The sequence below is a fragment of the Chelonoidis abingdonii genome, chromosome 6, assembly GCF_003597395.2.
Source record: "Chelonoidis abingdonii isolate Lonesome George chromosome 6, CheloAbing_2.0, whole genome shotgun sequence".
In the NCBI taxonomy this organism is placed as follows: Eukaryota; Metazoa; Chordata; order Testudines; family Testudinidae; genus Chelonoidis; species Chelonoidis abingdonii.
The window spans coordinates 50417739-50437669 of record NC_133774.1 but is presented as its reverse complement, the minus strand read 5'-3'; the positions used below and the strand labels follow the sequence as shown (position 1 = coordinate 50437669).

Genomic DNA, 19931 nt, shown 5'->3' with positions numbered 1-19931 from the left:
GGAGGTCCACTTTCTAGACACCACGGTGCAAATAAGTGATGGTCACATTAACACCACCCTATATCGAAAACCTACCGACCGCTATGCCTACCTTCATGCCTCCAGCTTCCATCCCGGGCACATCACACGATCCATTGTCTACAGCCAAGCACTGAGGTACAACCGCATCTGCTCTAACCCCTCAGACAGAGACCAACACCTACAAAATCTCCACCAAGCATTCTCAAAACTACAATACCCGCACGAGGAAACTAGGAAACAGATCAACAGAGCCAGACGTGTACCCAGAAGCCTCCTACTGCAAGACAAACCCAAGAAAGAAACCAACAGGACTCCACTGGCCATCACATACAGCCCCCAGCTAAAACCCCTCCAACGCATCATCAGGGATCTACAACCCATCCTGGACAATGATCCCACACTTTCACGGATCTTGGGTGGCAGGCCAATCCTTGCCCACAGACAACCTGCCAACCTGAAACGTATTCTCACCAGCAACTGCACACCGTACCATAGTAACTCTAGCTCAGGAACCAATCCATGCAACAAACCTCGATGCCAACTCTGCCCACATATCTACACCAGCGACACCATCATAGGACCTAACCAGATCAGCCATACCATCACTGGTTCATTCACCTGCACGTCCACCAATGTAATATACGCCATCATATGCCAGCAATGCCCCTCTGCTATGTACATCGGCCAAACTGGACAATCACTACGGAAAAGGATAAATGGACACAAATCAGATATCAGGAATGGCAATATACAAAAACCTGTAGGAGAACACTTCAACCTCCCTGGCCACACTATAGCAGACCTTAAGGTGGCCATCCTGCAGCAAAAAAACTTCAGGACCAGACTTCAAAGAGAAACTGCTGAGCTTCAGTTCATCTGCAAGTTTGATACCATCAGCTCTGGACTAAACAAAGACTGTGAATGGCTTGCCAACTACAAAACCAGTTTCTCCTCCCTTGGTTTTCACACCCCAACTGCTAGAAGAGGGTCTCCTCCTCCCTGATTGAACTAACCTCGTTATCTCTAGCCTGCTTCTTGCTTGCATATATATACCTGCCCCTGGAAATTTCCACTACATGCATCCGACAAAGTGGGTATTCACCCACGAAAGCTCATGCTCTAATACATCTGTTAGTCTATAAGGTGCCACAGGACTCTTTTCTGCTTGTTTTTTTATTTGGGGCAGTAGGGGGGGTGGGTCTGATTCTACACTGGTGTAAATCTACAGATGCCAGAGATAACATTCTGGCTCAATATTTCTAATAATCTCTAATAATAATCCATTCTCTAATCATCAGTATCACAATTGTGTGAGAGATGCTGTCAGTTCAGTAACTTTAGCATGTATATGTTGCATCCATGTATTGCCTCTCTGTCCCAGGAATGTAGAATTTTATAAAGGGAATTAAGAGTATGTTGGCAAAAATAATAGTTTGTGTGTATGTGACTTGGGTGCTTTTGTGCATAGACCGATTCATATTCTGGAATAAGTCTACATGCCCTGCATAAGTAATAAGACTGTAAAGGCATGTAAAATGATGGTGTCCACATGATCACATTCTGTTTGTTAAGCAATACCAGTTATTGGACTGGATCTTAGCACAGGATGGCGTGAGCCATCAGGGAGCGATCATGGCTCACTAATTTTGAAGCCACATCTGTTCTGGTTTCTGCTCTGGTTATACCAACTGCATGTGGTCTTGAAGGAACTGAACAGCAGCAGGTAGTTGGAAGATCTGTGCTCTGCCCTGCAACTGACTAACCCCTTTTTACCCTTGAGATGCTCTGTCCCTCCACCAGCATGCCATCTACCCAATGGTTCTCAACGGTGGCCTGCGGGCCACTTGTAGCCCAGTCAGCACACAGCTGTGGCCCATGTGACATCCTCAGAGCCATAGAGGTAGAATATATATTGTGTGGGTGCAGCCCACATATCACACAGAGAGCTGCGTATGCAGCCCATGATGGTAAATAGGTTGAGAGCCACTGACCTACACTGAGCCTAGAGGCAGCTGTCTAAGGAGCCAGTTCTGTGGGCTTTACACCAGCTCAGAGCTCCTCCACCCACAGCTGAGAGAGAGAGAGAATGCTCGATACCACCTCAGAGCTCTGGCCACCTGCAATGTCTCATCTCCAGCTGTGGCCACCTCCTATTAATTTCAATAGGGCCTGGACTCCACCCCTAGTCTGCATTGTATGTGAGATCTCATGGGGTTAATCCATGAAGTGTGGTTGCAGGCTAGGAGAATTGAACAAGGGGTAAAATATAGCATAAAAATAATCCAGGAAAGGGGGGAACTGTATCTTTAAAAATATTTTGTATATTAAATTAAGGTGTTTTGATGGGTTTATTTAACAGTAAAAATCTATGCATGTTTTAACTTGAACCATACCACAATAACTGTCAAATGTCACAATTTTATTGTCCTGTACTGCTTTAGACTGTTTTTTGTTGTTTTTTTGGCACTGTTATATTAATGACTGTGTTTTTGGCAGTAGAGATACGCAGTGGGGGATAAGGAGAGAGAAATGAGAAGAAGAAGAAGAGTGAGATACTGAGGGGAGGTGTGAGGGAAGAAGAATGAATAGAAAAGAGCAAGTGGTAGAGTGTCTCTAGGAAGTAGGGATGGGCAAAGCAAAGAATACATTTAATGGTGAGACTGTATAGTGCTGTTTGATTATTTACATGTTTCTGAATATCAAGCAGCTGATGGACACTAGCTTCTCCCTTCTCTGCTCCATTTTTTCCTCCGACATGGCCCCTCTATCCAAAACCTCTGTCAAAAATTAATGCTAATAATGGCATCTCTTGAAAGGACTCTCAAGTCCTTTTTCTGCTTGCCTGGATTAGCACCCTGTTCTTAAACCAAACCCCTCACGTTCTAGCAGTACCCTTATCCCAACAGGTATTTGCCTTTAAGGTATTTTGTGGTGTCTACAAGGCCCTCTCCGGAATCTTCAGGGGAGCTAGGTCTCCATGCCCCTCCTATACATTTTTTGGGGTGGGAGCTGTGACCACATGGGTACCTTGTGGGCCTTTACCTTGCACCCTGCCCGTGGGCTTTTTCTGTTCTGTTTCTGTTCAGCAGGAGGTAGATTGGCTTCCTGCCTCTCAGCAGCCCCTGTCAGGATTAGAGAGGCAAAGAGGTTTCCCCTTTGTCCCCTGATCCACTTTCTACAGAGTGAGGGGGTGGGGGTAGCAGCCACCTAATGCCCACTGAGCACCTCTGGGGGCATTTAAGAAGCCATTTGAACTGTGGAGACATCTAGGGTAAAGGGTTGTAAGGATTTTTGGAGTCTGTGTTTACTGTATTTGAGAATTGGTGGGGTAGGTATAAGGTGCTGGGGGAAAGGAACTATTAGGTAAGGCTTAAAGTTGGATTATGGGGACGCCTGAATCCAAATACCAGCCATACCAAACAGTCTCTTCATCTCTCTCTCCTGGGAGTCGATAGAGATCTGAGTATGTAATTAAAAACAAAAACAAAAGCACTACCGATACATCTTTATTTATTCAGTGAGAGAGAGAGAGAAACTTCGAAGGATGGGAGAGAAAAATGAACAGAGAATTAAGGAGAATGAGTAAAAGATACAAAAAAAGAAAAAGAAAGAAAAAGCAGCAATGTGGTTTTTAAATTTAATGTTAAAAAGTGTGTCCTCATGGTGCATTGTATTTCTCCAGTTCCACAACTCTATGTTTTTGGGAAGGAGTCTGGGAAGTGACAGCTGAATGCTCTTACTGTTTGGCATGTAACTGAATTAACAGGGCATGTGTTTTTAAACATTTATAATTCCTTCCTGTTTTGCATAACTAGTTTGAGAAGGAGGATGTCCACAAGGGCATCTATAAAGCCATAAAAGCTTCTTTTTCCAATAGAAAAATCCTAGTTTTTCCAGAGAAATATTAAACCTTTTAAAGTTCAAAATATAAGTGTGGACTTTCTTCTCAAAATATCAATTAAAAACATGGAAGCAGGAAGAAGTTGCAACTTTTCAAAATATTTGTCTTGCTCAGATAGTCATAGTGCAAGTGACCTGGCAGTGGGTTTTGTATATCTCTAGTCTACCCTGTTTGCATTACTGGCAGCAAGAAAAGGAAAACAAAAATAAATTAATTAAAATTACCATCATTCTTCAGTCCACTTTCTGCATGCATATTGAAAGATAAAAACACTGAAGACAAATTTTTGGCAAAGCTATGCCTGACAAGGGCAGCACAAAACTTTTAGTGGATTCTTGTCCTTTGATTTTCATGCTTTCACAGAAATCCTAGTTTAACCATATATCATCTTAAGGAATTGAACATAATGATCTTTTCTTCTGTATGAACCACGAGGACTACAATGTAATCTGTATAAAATCTGGTTTCCATGTTGCTGTTTTGTTTGTTTTAATTAGCTTTCCTTACTGGAGTTGGTAAGATTTAAAATGTTTTCTGTAGAAAAATATTGATCTGCTTTCTTGATGTTCTCTTGTGCTTAAATAGTATTAGCCTTTAGTACTAGCGTTAGGTCTATAAAGTAATTACTACTACTGGTCTGGATAAAATATCTTTTTTAGATATTGCATATGTGCTGTCAGAGATGGGCAAACTATTTGTAATTAAGGCTTTTATAATAAATATGCCTGTTTGTGACTATAGAAAGTAAAGTTTTAAAAATATGTAAAATTTTATTAAATATTGTCTATTGAGATGACTGAGAATTTTGTGACAAATGTTGTTTTTTTTTTTTGTTACTTGGCACTGTTCATTCCTTTTTTTCCCCTCTTCTGCTTCATATTGGAAAGGGACCTTCCTGAATGTCAACTCTACATGAAGAGTCTCAGAAACGCATGCTTTCATCCAGTTTTGTGGAAGAGGGATGGCCTGAAAATTGCAAAGCAACATCATAACTGAGGAAACCCATGATTTTATTGCCCTAGCAGTCCTTTAATGTCTGTGAAAATTACACACCACTCTTGTTTTCAGAGGTCTCAATGTTCTTTAAGAGTTGTTTCTGGTATCTTTGCAAAACCCAAGGTGAGTGCTACTGCACAGTGAAGAGTGCTTTAGCCTGTGGCTTCTCACAAAACCTTGCCAAACACATTCTTTAAACAATAGATGGGTGATCCTAGTTTATTTCAATAGAAAGACAAAGTGTATGCATGTGTATATGTCTATAAACAATCAAATGTCAGGGTTTACTTAACAGCTGAGAGCTGAAGACGACCTGAGAAGAATCTTCCTAGGTATGTGAGCCTTTAAACACAGCTTAATTAAAAGTTCATGGAAAAATCTCCAAGCATAATGTTAAGCATTAAAATATGCAGGCTTTTGTTCTTGGCTCTCAAAGTTTCTCCCTCTTTCCTTGATTTGTCTCAGACACTGTTACGCAAGTAAACCTCTCTCTCTCTCTCTCTCTCTCGTCATAGGATTGGAAAGGACTTTGTGAGGTCATCTAGTCCAGTCCCCTGCACTCATGGCAGGACTAAGTATTATCTAGACCAGTGGTTTTCAAACTTTTTTTCTGGCAACCCAGCTGAAGAAAATTGTTGATGTCCACAACCCAACGGAGCTGGGGATGAGGGGTTTGGGATGTGGGAGGGGCTCAGGGCTGGAGCAGAGGGTTGGGGTGAAGGTTGTGGGGTGGGGCTGGGAGTGAGGGGTTCAGAGTGTGGGAGGGGGCCCTAGGTTGAGGCAGGGGTTTGGGGTGCAGGAGGGAGTCAGGGCTGTGGGTGCAAGCTCTGCGGTGGGGCCGGGGATAAGGGGTTTGGAGTGCAGGAGAGGGCTCCGGGTTTGGGGGGGAGACTCAGGAAGGGGGTTGGGGTGCGGGGTTGGGGCATGGGCTTACCTAGGGCAGCTCCCAGTCAGCGGCGCAACAGGGGTACAGAGGCAGGCTTCCTGCCTCTCCTGGCATTGTGGACTGCACTGTACTCCAGAAGTGGCCAGCAACAGGCCCGGCTTCTAGGCAGAGGTGTGCAGGTGGCTCCTTGTGGCTCTCACTGGCAGCCAATGGGAGTGCGAAGCCGCTGCTTGGGGCAGTGGCAGCGCACGGAGCCCCATGGTCCCCCCGCCTAGGAGTTGGACCTGCTGCTGGCTGCTTCCAGGGTGCAGTGCCTTACCTTAGCCAGGCAGCACCGCCAACGGAACTTTTAATGGGCAGGTCGGTGGTGCTGACCAGAGCCGCTGCGACCCAGTGCCTTCCATTCTCTGACCCAATTCTGGGTCGCAAGCCATGGTTTGAAAACAATGATCTAGACCGTGCCTGACAGGGATTTTGTTTGTCTAACTTGCTCTTAAAACTCTTCAGTGATGGAGATTCCACGGCCTCCCTAGGCAATTTATTCCAGTGCTTAAACACCCTGGCAAGAAGTTTTTCCAAATGTCCAACCTAAACCTCCCTTGCTGCAATTTGAGCCCATTGCTTCCTATCCTATCCTCAGGGGTTAAGAAGAAACAATTTTTCTCACTCCTCCTTATAATAACCTTTTATATACTTGAAAACTGTTATCATGTCCTCTCTCTGTCTTCTCTTTTTCAGACTACACAAGCTCAGTTTTTTCAATATTCCTTCGTAGATCATGTTTTCTAGATCTTTAATCACTTTTGTTGTTGTTCTCTGGACTTTCTCCAATTTATCCGCATCTTTCCTGAAATGTGGCACCCAAAATTGGACCACAGTACTCCAGTTGATGCCTAATCAGTGCAGAGTAGAGTGGAAGAATTACTTTTTGTGTCTTGCTTACAACACTCCTTCTAATACATCCCAGAATCATGTTTGCTTTTTTTGACTCATATGTAGCTTATGGTCCACTATGACCCCCAGAGCCCTTTCCACAGTACTCCTTCCTAGGCAGTTATTTCCCATTTTGTATGTGTGCAACTGATTGTTTCTTCCTAAATGGAGTGCTTTGCTTTGGTTCTTATTGAATTTCATCCGATTTGCTTCTGACTATTTCTCTAGTTTGTCCAGATCATTTCAAATATTTAATCTTATCATCCGAAGTACTTGCAGAATGAATGAGTTGCAAACCTGTGCTCTCTGGCCTCCCAGAACATGTGTTCCTCCCCTGTCTAAAATCCTCCCCAAAATTTGCTTGATGAAATAGTTCTTCAGAAAGGAAGATCCCTTTGTTTTGACGTTTAAATCAGCTTCTTTGCCTATCTTTTGCCTTATTAGTCTCCATTTCACACTAATGTAAATAAACAATTTGGGATCCATAAAATGTGAAATTAGCCATCAGGGTATGAATTATATTCCAGAAATAATGTTTATGGAACAGAGTTAGAATCTTGGAATTCCATATATGGATACATACCTCTTCTTTCTTTCTCTTTGACACCTAGTTTGACTACCCCTGCCCTTGAAATCTCCTGATAGAACACAAAAAATCCTAATGAAATTGTTATGCAGTAATCTTGTTTACAGTGCTGCAGGTTGTCAATGTAAGCATAGACTTGCTTTCTACTGCAAGCCCATTAGCTAAACTTCTGTAAGGACCAGATCCAATGAAAGCTCCATTTAGCTTTCATGCAAAGCTGTGCAAGCTCTAAGTGTTGGAGATTTTTGGGCCTTGCATAGGCCTTTACTGCAGGAGTTGGAAGGAGGATTTTTTGCTTTGCTTTGTTTTGTTTTCATTTTTATAATCAACTGTAGCCCTTAATACTCAAGCTTTGCAAGATCAAGGGACCTCTTTATCAGAATCAGGGACAAACAGCTAATGGCTTTCTGTCCATAGCTTTACTATGGATCCCAACTAAGTATATCCTACTGTGCGTTTGATGTGAATTGACATTGAAAAAGAAGAGTATTTAGGCAAATTATATCAGTGTATATATTTTGTTGGATTTGTTTTAACAGTAGTCACAGGAGCCTGTGGATCCTCACCCCTGTCATCTGAGAGGTATTAATGTGCTGTTGCCTTGACCAATGTGAGGTGAACGGGACCAGAAAGTAAAGACCAGAGTCAGCCCTAGGCTCCTGTCACAGTTGTCTTACAAACTAAAGGCTCTGGAGCCAAGAAGAGCAGTGAGCTCACAACACTGTTGCAGTAAATTGAGGGGCAGATCCTGAGCTGGTATGATTTATCATGATTTCTTTGGAGCTATGACAAGTCACAGCAGCTGAGGATCTGCCCCTCATTGTATATGGTGGTCAGTTGACTGCAGCACTGCTTTTCTTCATCCTAATCACATAGATAGTCATCTACCATTTTGGAGCACTGCCATACACTTATGAAAAGCTATTGTTCTTAATTTCAGTCCTTGCTAAGGTTAAACTGCTCTTAAATTTTGTGAGAGAAACAAGACTACTGACTGCAGCTCTTTTTACAAATGTTGGGTTTTGAAAAGAGGATATGTGTGTTTGTATCAGACAGTCCACAGCATACTCATGAGGTTCCTTATTGCTTTTCTTCTCACTGCACTGTCTTTCATTTCTCTTAGGTTATGTCTACACTAGAAATGCTACAGTGGCACAGGTGTGGCACTGTAGTGTGGACACTTACTACAGTAATGGAAGGAGGTCTTCTGTTGCTGTAGTAAATCCACCTCTCTGATCTTTTGGATTATGTATCAAATTCATACATATAGTAGATAATCTTCTACCAATGCAAGTATATATTTTATTGACCTTTTTGTTCCCCAGCATATTAAATATACCTGTTCTCAGTGATAAGGAGAAAAGGTGTGAAAAGCAGTGTGAAGAAGGGACCACATTCACACCAATTTACTCAGATGATGGACTCAGTTATAAATCTATAGGCTGAAACCATAAATACTTTTTTTTTTTTTTTTAAACTCCAGGTTTTGTGGTGTTTCTCTAGTAGGTCTGTAAAAACAGAACCTACTTTAATGTAAATGTCTGTCAGAAGAACATAGGTATTGGCAGGAGCAGAGCAAGTGGTAAAAATATGATGAATAATTATGAGGAAAACTGGTAGTTCTACTGTGGTAATTCTCCTGTCCCGCAGCATACAGAATAATAAATGCCTTTGTTCTAAGTAGCTGGGAGTAGCAGTAGATTAGAGGTAGCTACTTAGAACAAAGGTGGCTCTGGCTGATGGCATTTTGTCAAGTAACACTTGTGGAAATTTTGAAATTATTGTTAAAACATAATGTAAATAACTGCAGGTAAGTTATCATTTGCGGGCGTTATCCAGGCATGGTTGCTAATCAGGAGCATTTGGCCTAGTGTGCAAAACCAAATAGAGTCAGGTTGGAGAAAGCCATGCACACCTAGAGATTGCAGAGCTCTCTAAAGGGCACAGGTAGATGAGCGCCTCACCACTTGTGCACCATAACTCCCTATGCCATATCCAGTCCTCTCACCTCTAATTTCCCTCTGAGGCTGCAGTATAGATGTGGGTAACTGCAGGCTCTACTGCCTCCTGGACAAGGTGAAGATGGGGAGAATTGCAACTATCTCTGTTTTTTCAGAATGAAACAATATGCCAATCTTTGTGAGGAGGGTGTGGGGCAGAGAGCTGTGGCTTGGGAAGCTCCTGCCATGCATAAACAGAGATTATGAGGTGGGCCCCATCTTCAGCAGTGCTGGTTGGGTCATTCCCTGTTGAAGTGGCTGCTCCATCTTCCATGCCACGTTTACCATTTGTGGGGAAGTGATTTTTGACGTAATGGATTTCTCTCTTTTTGGCTGTGCTGTCAGTCAGGGAGACGGGTTTCAGACATGCAGTCCATTTAAAAGTCTTCTCATGGTGATTGTAAACCAGAGGAGAGAGAATCCTCCTCCTTTTCTTCTACGCCTTGGTCAGGGTGTCCCCTGAAGTTTGAGAATTTGCATTGTAGATAAAACAGCTGCTTCTGAAAATGCCATTGGTGACTTCAATACACCATGTGTAAGCTAAGAAAACTGGTTACATTCCTGAACTTCCTTCCTCTATTACTGTAAGTTTAGAGACTTTTCAAACAATAGACAATAGACTGTAATGTCTGCAAAGAACATTTGTATCATGTTGATGTGTCTTGGCAAGTACAGGTTGTAAGAATTTGAAACTTTAAGAAATTAGTACTTGTCATATATTTATAAATGATCCTGAGAAGAAGGTGAACAATAAGGAAGCAAAATTTATAGATGACACACAGGTATTTATCTTAGTCAAGACTAAAGAAGACTGTGAGGAACTTCAAAGAGACCTAACAAAACTAGGTGAATGGGCATTGGGATGGCAGAGGAAAATCAATGCTGGCAAATGCAAGGTAATTAAAGCACATTGAGAGGAATGATTTGAACTGCTCATACACATTCCTGTGTTCTAAATTAACTCTAATGATTTAGGACAAAGATCTGGGTTTCACTGTGAACAACTTGGTGGAAACATCTACTCAATGTGCAGAAAAATAAACAAAATCTGAGCATGATACATGTAGTAATTTAATGCCGTTAAATATATCTGTTGTATGCCTTCACTTTGACAGTTGTGTTTGATGCAAGCAGGGGTGAAAGTAACTTAAAGGACTTACTGGTATGTCGGAATCCAGAGCAGGGGGGCGGTGGCCTCAGCCGGAAGGGGCGTGGTCTCAACCAGAAGAGGCAGGGCCTTTAGAGCCCCGGGCCCTTTAAATCTTGATGCAGCAGTGGCAGCTGGGAGCCCAGGCCCCTTAAATCACCCCTGGAGCTACCAGCTGCGGAGGAGGCTGGGAGCCCTGGGGCTCGGGGACCATTTAAAGGGCCTGCGGCTCCAGCTGCCACTACTGCAGCGGAGCCCTGGACCCTTTAAATCATTGCCCAACCCCCACTGCCGGACCCCCAGGGTAGCAGTGGTGGTGATTTAAAGGGCCAGGGGCTCCTGGCTGCCACTACCGCAGTGGAGCCTGGGGCCCTTTAAATTGTCCTTTAAATCCGTCAGCGATTTAAAGGACCCAGGGCTCTGTAGCCGGAGCCCTGGGCCCTTTAAATCACTGCCTGAGTGCTGCTGCCAGAGCCCTTGGGGTAATGGCGGTGGCTGGCTTCCCCAGGCAGCAATTTAAAAGGCCAGGGGCTCCCGGCTGCCGCAACTGCAGTAGAGACCCCGGCCCTTTAAATCTCCGACTGAGCCTCGGGGTGCTCCTGGCTGCTGCCGCTACCCTGGGGTTTGGGGCTCTGGCAGAGATTTAAAGGGCCAGTGACTCCACTGCGGTTGTGGTGGCTGGGAGCCCCTGGCCCTTTAAATCACCACCAGAGCCCCGCCGTCGCTACCTGGGGGCTCCATCAGCAGGGCTCTGGCAGCAATTTAAAGGGCCTGGGGCTCCAGCTGCTGCCGGGAGCCCCCGGCCCTTTAAATCACCGCCAGGGGAAGCCGGTCTAGTACGGCGTACTGGGTCTTGCCGGTATGCTGTACTAGACCGTACTGGCTTACTTTCACCTCTGGGTGCCAGTCACCCATTCTCAGAAGAAACTTAGCAGAGTAGGAGGAGTTCAGAGGAGGCTGATGAAAACAAACAAATTCATGGCTATTTATAATAGTATAGACTAAAAATGTGAAGACTGTTTAATTTAGAGAAAAGATAAACAATGAGACATTATAGAAGTCTGTAAAGTAATGAATGGCATAAAGAAGGGAAATAAAGTCCTCTCATTATTTACCCTTTATCATAGAAATCTCTGCTTACTTTTATTAGGCCATAGAAGAACACTTTTGGTGAAATTGAAAGGAAACATATTTAAAACTGATAAAAGGAAATACTTCCCCTGGTGCCCATTAATCTGCATATCACCCATGAAACTCACTGCCACTGGGTATCACTGAGGTCAAGAATTAGGATTCAAATTAGGATTAGATATTTGTATGGGTAATGAGAACATCCGCAGTTACACAGGACTGGATAATTATATATAAGGAGTGAATCGTCTTGCTTCTGAGCAAAAGCCATCCACGAACTGCCTGTGGTTAGGAAAACAAATTTCTTCTGTGGACTAACGAGCACATAAATGTCCGTTTTGTGTTTTCTTTCCCTATTTCTGAAGGAACTAGTAGTGGCCACTGTTGGAGACAAAATAGTACCCTAGATGGATCCCTGGTATGAAATGATGTGACAGTTCCCATGTTCGTGTATATCTATGGGATTTATCAATGCAATATGAACCTGACATTCCAGGAGGTCTATGTATTCCAAAACTGATGCCTACACCATCCATTTAAATCAGAGTAACCCTTTTGAGGTCATCCACGGCCTGTCCTAATTCACTGGAGTCGCTAATAATACATATGATTCAAACAAAATGTGTGTGGTAGTATTTAATATTGAAGTAAAAATCCAACACTTGCAGCCTTTGAGGAAAGTGTTCTTCTCTGGCCTAATAAAAGTAAGCAGAGATTTAGTTAAGGCAAAGAAAGAATGATAACCATTAAATTACATTTTGCATAAATCAAGCACTTTATTTAGTGCTTGTATACTGCTGCTATTTTCATCCATGAAAATTTGATAGATGTTTGTATAATCGCACTTGTGAATTGCATTTCAATTGAATTATTTTCTTCCAACAAATGTATCATTATCTACTACAAAAATGTGAATTGGGGAATCACTTGAAACATAATACAGAAGTCGTCCTCCAGACCTCAGCAGTCCAAAAAATAATTGAAGTGAAGTGAGGAATGTTAACAAGCTCAAATGTCATCATCTTCCAGACCTGACATTTAAACTGCATCACATATTCACTCTTCTCCTTTATGTGGAATACAAGAACACATACATTGTGGGGTAACTAAAAGAAATGTTTAATGGAGTTCAGCTCGCAAACAGTGGACATGTCATTTTTGTGTTGGCTCTTGTACAGCCACATTTGAGCCTGTTTATAAAATGTAGTTTGTGTAGTGTAAAGATGCTGGGGGAGGAGGGGATAATGAGTTCCTGCTGAATACTAATTGCCTACAAGTTGTTCAGGGAGACTGTATAAGAATGGAGGATTTGTTGTAAATTAGTCACTAGCTCTATTGTGCATTGCTCTGAGGTTAGACCAGTGCTGTAAAGGTGCCAGCCTTACAAAATCCTTATGATTCATTGTCTAACTTGGTGACAGTACGAAGGAGAAAATGCTATTCAGACTAAATATTATTGGAAAGAGGGCTCCCCTAATGCCTGTATAATCTTCCTTTATAACATTTAGGCTTCTAGCTCTTGTAGATTTGGAAAGATGGGAGCTGCAGCCTATTAAGTGGGGTTTTGGTTTTTTTTTTCAGCTGCAAGATCCAAATGTCTGCTGAGACTGATGGGGAACCTATTGCTCTGGAGAAATATATAGTCTAGCAGATTGATTACTTAATGTTATTAGCGTACTTCTTTAGATTTCTTAATCTTCTGCTTCTGAAGCTCCAACTTTTAGCATAGCTTTACATGCAATCCTTTTATTAAAAATTATAGCACAGAAACAAGGTTTTGCATTTTAAAAAAAAATGTTTTGTGGTAGAGTTGTTTACTTTTGAGACACATTTTCTCGTTCCAAACTTAACTCCTATTGTTTTCATTTACATCAAAATGAAAAGGTGGGTTAATGATTCATTGGCATACAATGACCTTTCAAATAGCTGTGGACCATGTTGTGGCAGCACTACTCTGAGTTCTCATATTTTAACCTCCTTGGGTCTGCCTTCATATTTACAGCCTGATCTGTCTACGTGCTTGGACGCCTGAAGAGAGCAAACATTTACAGCTTCTCCCTCCCCTGCATTTAGAAGGCAATTTGATCCTGCCTTGTCCATTCCTTTATTTTACATCCCTCTTAGACTCGACTTGCTTTTGAATACAACTAAGTGCAACTTTGAGTATCTGCTGTCTGATCTGTTTATTTTGTAAAAAGAATGGACTCAGATTCTGATTCACCTTTTAATTATTCTTGGCCTTCCTTACCTAAAATGAGGATTCGAAGAAGGGGAACCAAGCAAGGTAGAAAAAGCTTTCTTTTAAACCCCTGTTCCTTAATAGTTCTACTTCCTTTTCATTGTCTTCTTGCTGATCATGTGCAAGTAGATGTAAAAAGCCTTCTGGAATAAACAGATTTTCTAGCTTTTTTTTCTCCCTCAGTGTAACTTGTCTTTTTGAAATCAGAGACACTCAGTTTGTTTAGTAAGAGAAAAGAGTTTTATCTATATTACACATTGTGATTTTCCATCTTGTTTGTATTTCTTTACATGCACAGTGAATTTTTCTTCAGGTTACAAGAGTTCTTTGACTCTGAACTGTTCTGACATACTTACAAAACAGTACTGCAGCAACTGTTATAAGCAGATTCTCTGTACATATAAGACCTGCATAAAGTCCTATTTTGATTTTAGGGGTGATTTGTAACTGAACTGTGTAGCAGTGGTTAACAGCTAGTAGGGAAATATTTAGTTATAGGCAAAAATCAGAAGACGGAGGAAAATCCGTTTCTGTCCATAAAATAATAGATGACAGGTCATCTTTACTTTGACTTGCATGAGGTCTTGTTTAATTAGATTTCCTCTTTCCTCTTTGCAGAGAAGACTTTGGTAGGTAAGTGTTATGAATATCACTGTGGCAAGGTGGTGTAGAGAGCATAATTTCCTAAAAAGAAATTGTAGTTGGAAGGTAATAGCTTTATGACACAGAAGGTGATCATTGAAAATCTTGCTGGGGATAACTAACTTTTACTTCCTTCTATGAGAAGCGGTAAAATGATTACACCAAAGGGAAATGTATAATCTTTACCCTTTCCTTTCATGAAGTTGATTTTCAGTTTTTTTAGGAAAGAAAGAGTAAACAAGAAAAATAAGGTCCACAACCTCAGCTGCTGTGAATCGGTTTAGCTTAATTAAAATCTGTGGAATTAGGCTGATGTACACCAGCTGATAATCTGGCCCCAAGTTTGTTTAGAGCTCAAAAATGTGTATGAAATGAACATTTAAATGGGGAGGGGGAAGGAAGGGGGGAGAAGCCTGTTTAGTTTGCTACATTTATTCCTTTCCAAGAATGTAGGTTTTTTGTCACGTGTGGGTATGTATGAATTCTGTCAAGAAGGTGACATGAGTTTTTGAAGTATCATGGGGGTATAGTCTGTGTTCAATAGCTCATGAAGACCCACTTTATCTATGAAGTGTCAAGCTGTAAGCCCACACTCTCTGTCATGGTTTTATAATTATTCTGTATTTTATCAGCTTTTGCCTTTAGACAGTAAAATGTTTGGGATTCTGTTGCTGTATTTATGCATCACATTTTACCTGCTGCACAGCACTGGGTACACCTGTGATGTTATATATGTTATAATTATCTTCTCTCCTCCATAGGTGGTTTTTATCTCATTAATGTTAATAGTATACCAGTACATCTGTCTATCAAATGTAGACTAGGCCATATGTGTGGCCGTTGCTATAGCAAGAATACACTTCTTTATAGTGTGAAATGTATTCTACTTGCATAAATGCCAAGTACTCTGGGAGGTTGGGGAAGGGAAATCCAAACCAGGACAGGACACTTCTACAGGAGGCTACTGGTTTGTCTCTCCTCCCTATTCACCTCTGGTCAGCCTCCATTGTGTCCTCCTAGGCCAAACCAAGTGGTCCCAGTACAGAGACCCTTTCCTTGGTGCATAGGTGGTGTGCAGTCATCCCTGCCCACTTGCAATCCCAATAGTGCCTCACCTCAATCCTTATGTGTTTATGGAGCTTAAGCAGGACTGGCGCTAGAGTTTTTTGTGCCCTAGGTGCATGGCCATTTTGCCGCTCCGCGCGTGGCTCCGGTGGAGCTGCTGCAGCCATTTCTGTGGAGAGTCCGTTGGTCCCCGGCTCCGGTGGAGCTACCACAGCTGTGCGAGACCAGCGGACTGTCCGCAGGCACGACTGCGGCAGGTCCACCGGAGCTGCCTGCCGCCCCCCTCTGGAAAAATGCTGCCCCCCGAAAATCCTGGCGCCCAGGCGATTGCCTAGTTCGCCTCAATGGAAGTGCCGGCCCTGAGCTTAAGTGGTACAAAGAGCCTTGCGCTTCCCCTCTTGCACAATGTGTTAATTCCTCTCAGATTGAATAACAAAGTAAACAGAAACACAAATGGTTGGAATTAAAGCTGTGGACATTTTTTCTGGAAATTGCAGAGACGTCGTTCTGTAACTTGAAGATACTTTCCATCTGGCTTTGTGGTGATTTATAAGGGATTCAAAATATAAAAAAAAAACCCCAAACCCATGCTGTCCTACAGTCAGCTTAGTGTGATCAGATACACTTTTAGCAATTTTTCTTCTGGCCAATATGAGTTAAAGAGAATTACTAATTGCTCCTACCACAACCAGCAAAGCATAAATCATAGTCACACAGCAGGCATGGTGAGACATCAGTAGTAGGAACCGGTGACGCCTCTCAAGTATGCTACAGCTACTCTATAGCTAACTTGTTTTAGTAATAGGAAACTGCCCTGAACAAGTTATATAAATTTGGTTCTGCTTATTTTCCAGGCTCAACCCTACTGAACTACATGTCTCTCATGAAATAAGCATGTTGAAAATTATGATCAAGATTTTCACACGAGTGCCTAAAGTTAGTCACTGAGGTCCCTACTTTGCAAGCTCCTTAAGCACATGTCTGACTTTAAGCAGGCGAATAGTTACATTGAAGTCAGTCTGGCCCCTTAGACTCCTCATGTGCTTAAAGTTAGACAGAAGCTTAAGCACCTTGCTGAACTGGGGAGTGAGGGACAGATTTTCAAGAGCTGAGCACTTCATTTGGGTGCCAGTGTCGGAGCTGAGCTCCTTTAAAATATCTCACTCCATTTGGGGAGCTGAGTACTGTTGGAAATCTGGGTCCAAATCTGGAATGAAATGCTTAAGCATCCAGGTTTGAAAAGCTTGGCCGATGTACGTACTTGTCTGATTTTTTCCTTCCTTGTTCCATAGCTGTAATACTTCAAGTTATACATTAATCCATATTCAGATTGCTGGAGGTAATTCTGGTGAGCTGTCTGAAAGCTATTTATTGTATCCAGAGAAAGGAATTAGTCATTTTTTTTCCTGGCTCCCAGTCTGGGCACATTGCTGTATTTCAGTTCTCTCTCACTATGCATGCTTTTTAAAAACTTCTTGACATAAGCTTTCACTTGAGTGGAAAAAAATCTTCAGTGTCGTTATGTACTTGCCATTTTCTAAAGTAGGTCATTCAAGACTATACTTTTTTTGTCCCAACACAAAACACATTTGAAATTAGTATTATTTAGTAGCTCTGTTGTTAAAAATTAACATATTTTTGTTAGCATCCCTGCTTGCTGAAATGTGAGATTCTCAGGTAGGATGACAACTTAACATGATGGAGAATAAAGTTAGATGGTGCACTGTGTTTCCAACTAACACTTTTTTAACATTTGGGCATTATTATTTCTCTCATCCAGCAACATTTTTTTTGCTTTTGAATCTAAATAACAATAACATTCTTTACTGTCATTTAAATCTTCATTTACCATGTCAATGATGTTGATCTACATACTCTGTTAATAGAGAGAAAAGGTGGGTGAGTTAATATCTTTTACTGGACCAATTTCTGTAGGTGAGGGAGACAAGATATTATCTCACCTGCCTTGTCTCTCTAGTATCCTGTTAACAATATGGCTATAACAACTCTGTTAATAGAAACAGGTATACTTTTTTTATACTAACTTTTGCCTATTGTCTTGGTATGGAACATGGTGTAATAGTATTGAGATTTGTCATTTAGAGCAACCCAGCCAGCCCTGCTTGAAAATTGCATTAAAAAGTGAGGGCCTTAATGACCTCTAGGTTTTGAATCTGTCAGATTTTTCTGGGTAAATAAATCACAGCCCCTTACAACAATCTATCAGACATATAAACATTTTTGGGCATATTCGCCATCACCCTAAACACCAACTGCTGGATTTTCACCAGTGTATGTTGGCTTAAAGGTGAGGTGGGGAGCTCTGGGGTGACAGAAACTGTGCTGAGGTACCAGGTTGTGGCCGCATAAAAAAGCCATAACACTATTTACAGGGCACGAGGACTACAACAGAATTGCATATCCTGAAAGCAGGCAGCACTGGAGTGTGGATGACACACAGTGATACCAGTTGGGTGACTCTTCTTAAAGTCTTCCACCTTTGGAATTCGTACTGTAGGCAATGAAAGCTCTATTCTGTAGAAGCCACAGTGCCAATCACAGGTAGATGGCATATGCCATCTAAAGGGGTGACTCAAATGCTGTCATAGGGTTGACTATACTCTACTCATCCTTGCACCAGCTTTGCTAATTTGGCCCGTTTTTTTAAACAATGTTTTATCTTGGGTCTTCAATCATAGCAACAGTGATAGAGTAGATGAGTATTACTGAGGTATTTTTGTTGAAGCCACCTTTTTAGTTGGCATTTCTAATTTTTCAGGAACGTAAGTAAGGGCTTTCAGCATGTTAGTATTAGCAGCTGGTTTGTAATATAATGAGCCAGAAGTTTCTTCCATCAAAATCAATAAGAGTTTTGCTATTGATTTCTCTGCCATCAGGATTAAGTGCAGTATTTGAAGTGTAACTGATCGCATGTCAGGCAGAAAGCAGTCAGTGGGGCTGCAGGAATTTGGTGCATAACATGTACGCTTGCTATGGTTTTGACAGTTTAAAAAAAATGACCTGGCCTTTCCAGAGGAAAGAAGTTACTAGTGCAGTCAATGTATAATTATTAGTGCTCTCACATGAGTTCAGCAAAATCTTGAAATACTTTTCCTGTTATGAAGTTAGACTGACTTAGTAGTCTTTTCATGCACGTATGAATTCAGTGGGAGGGTCTGCTTTTGTAAGAGCTGCAGGATTGCATTATATTGGAAAGCCCAAATAATCCACTGAAGTTTAATATTTAGTTAAAAGCCCATTGGACTATTCAGAGACTGCAGCTTTAAAAATAAACGAACTGAAACATCACCAGCAAAACACATTATCCCTATTAACTAATAAAATGCTATAAATAAAGATTTAGTGGCTGAAAATATCCCAAAGAATTATGTATTTTAATATACCCATGTGTATTCACAATAGCTCTTTGTTGGAGTTTTCTGCACCCAGGGCCGGTGCAACCATTTAGGCGGACTAGGCGGTTGCCTAGGGCGCCAAGATTTGGGGGTGCAAAAAAGCGACGCCCCTCAATTTTTTTTAAATGGTTGAGCAGTCGCTGCTGCTGGGACAGGGAGGGAGTCTGAGCTGCCGGTGGCAGCGGCAGCCGGCAGCCCAGAGTGTCCCCTGGGTCAGTGCGCCGCTGCGGCAGCCGGCAGCCCAGGGGGTCCCCCGGGTTAGGGCGCCACCGCGGCAGCTGGCAGCCCAGGGGGTCCCCCGGGTCAGGGTGCCACCGCGGCAGCCGGCAGCCCAGAGGTTCGGGCTGCCCGCGGCGTGCTGACCCAAGGGAATTCATGGGCTGCAGGCAGAGGCTCAGAATCCCTCTCCCTCCCAGAGAAGGGGCTCCAGCCTATGCAATTTTTCTTGTTGCCGGCGGGGGCGCTGGCAGCTGGGCAGAGCTGCGCAGCTCTGCTTAGGGCACGTGGCAGGAGCCCTGCAAGGGCGGCATGACACCAGGGCTTCTGGAGGAAAGCAGGGGCTGCCCCCTGGCTCAGCCTCCACATCAGCCCCAGCAAGGGGCATGGAGAGAAGAAAAGAGCCTCAGCGGTGGTCTGGTGGAGCGGAGGAAGAAAGAGGACCCCGATGCTCATGCATTGGGCAAGGTAAGCAAGTGGTTCCCCACAGCTTGGCCTCAGGTGCCGGTGCTCCTGCCCCCTTGGTCCTTGGCTGGTCCCTGCTCCTGCTCCCTTTGTGCCTGGATGGCTGGAGAGAACAGCAGCCTGCAGAACTGAGCTGCCCCAGTGCCGCCAGGCACCCCCCTGACCCCATCCCCCACACAGCCCTGACCCCCAGCTCCGAGCCCAATCCCTCTGAGCTGGAAACCCCCTCAACCCCGTCCCCCCCACAGCCCTGACCCCCAGCTCCGAGCCCAGTCCCTCTGAGCTGG

General features: G+C 42.9%; 1 protein-coding gene across 4 annotated transcripts in view; it reads left to right on the top strand.

The window, feature by feature from the left end:
• ARHGEF28 (Rho guanine nucleotide exchange factor 28) overlaps window positions 1–19931 on the top strand; it is a 230453-nt gene that overhangs the window by 92785 nt on the left and 117737 nt on the right. Inside the window, exon 1 of one of the 4 annotated variants that reach the window (XM_032763558.2) lies at window positions 13801–13885. The exons of the other annotated variants lie outside the window; for them this stretch is intronic. Within the exon in view, the coding sequence (XP_032619449.1) occupies window positions 13801–13885 (85 nt within the window). Of the gene's footprint in view, window positions 1–13800; window positions 13886–19931 lie in introns of those variants that run through there. 4 annotated transcript variants of the gene reach the window in all.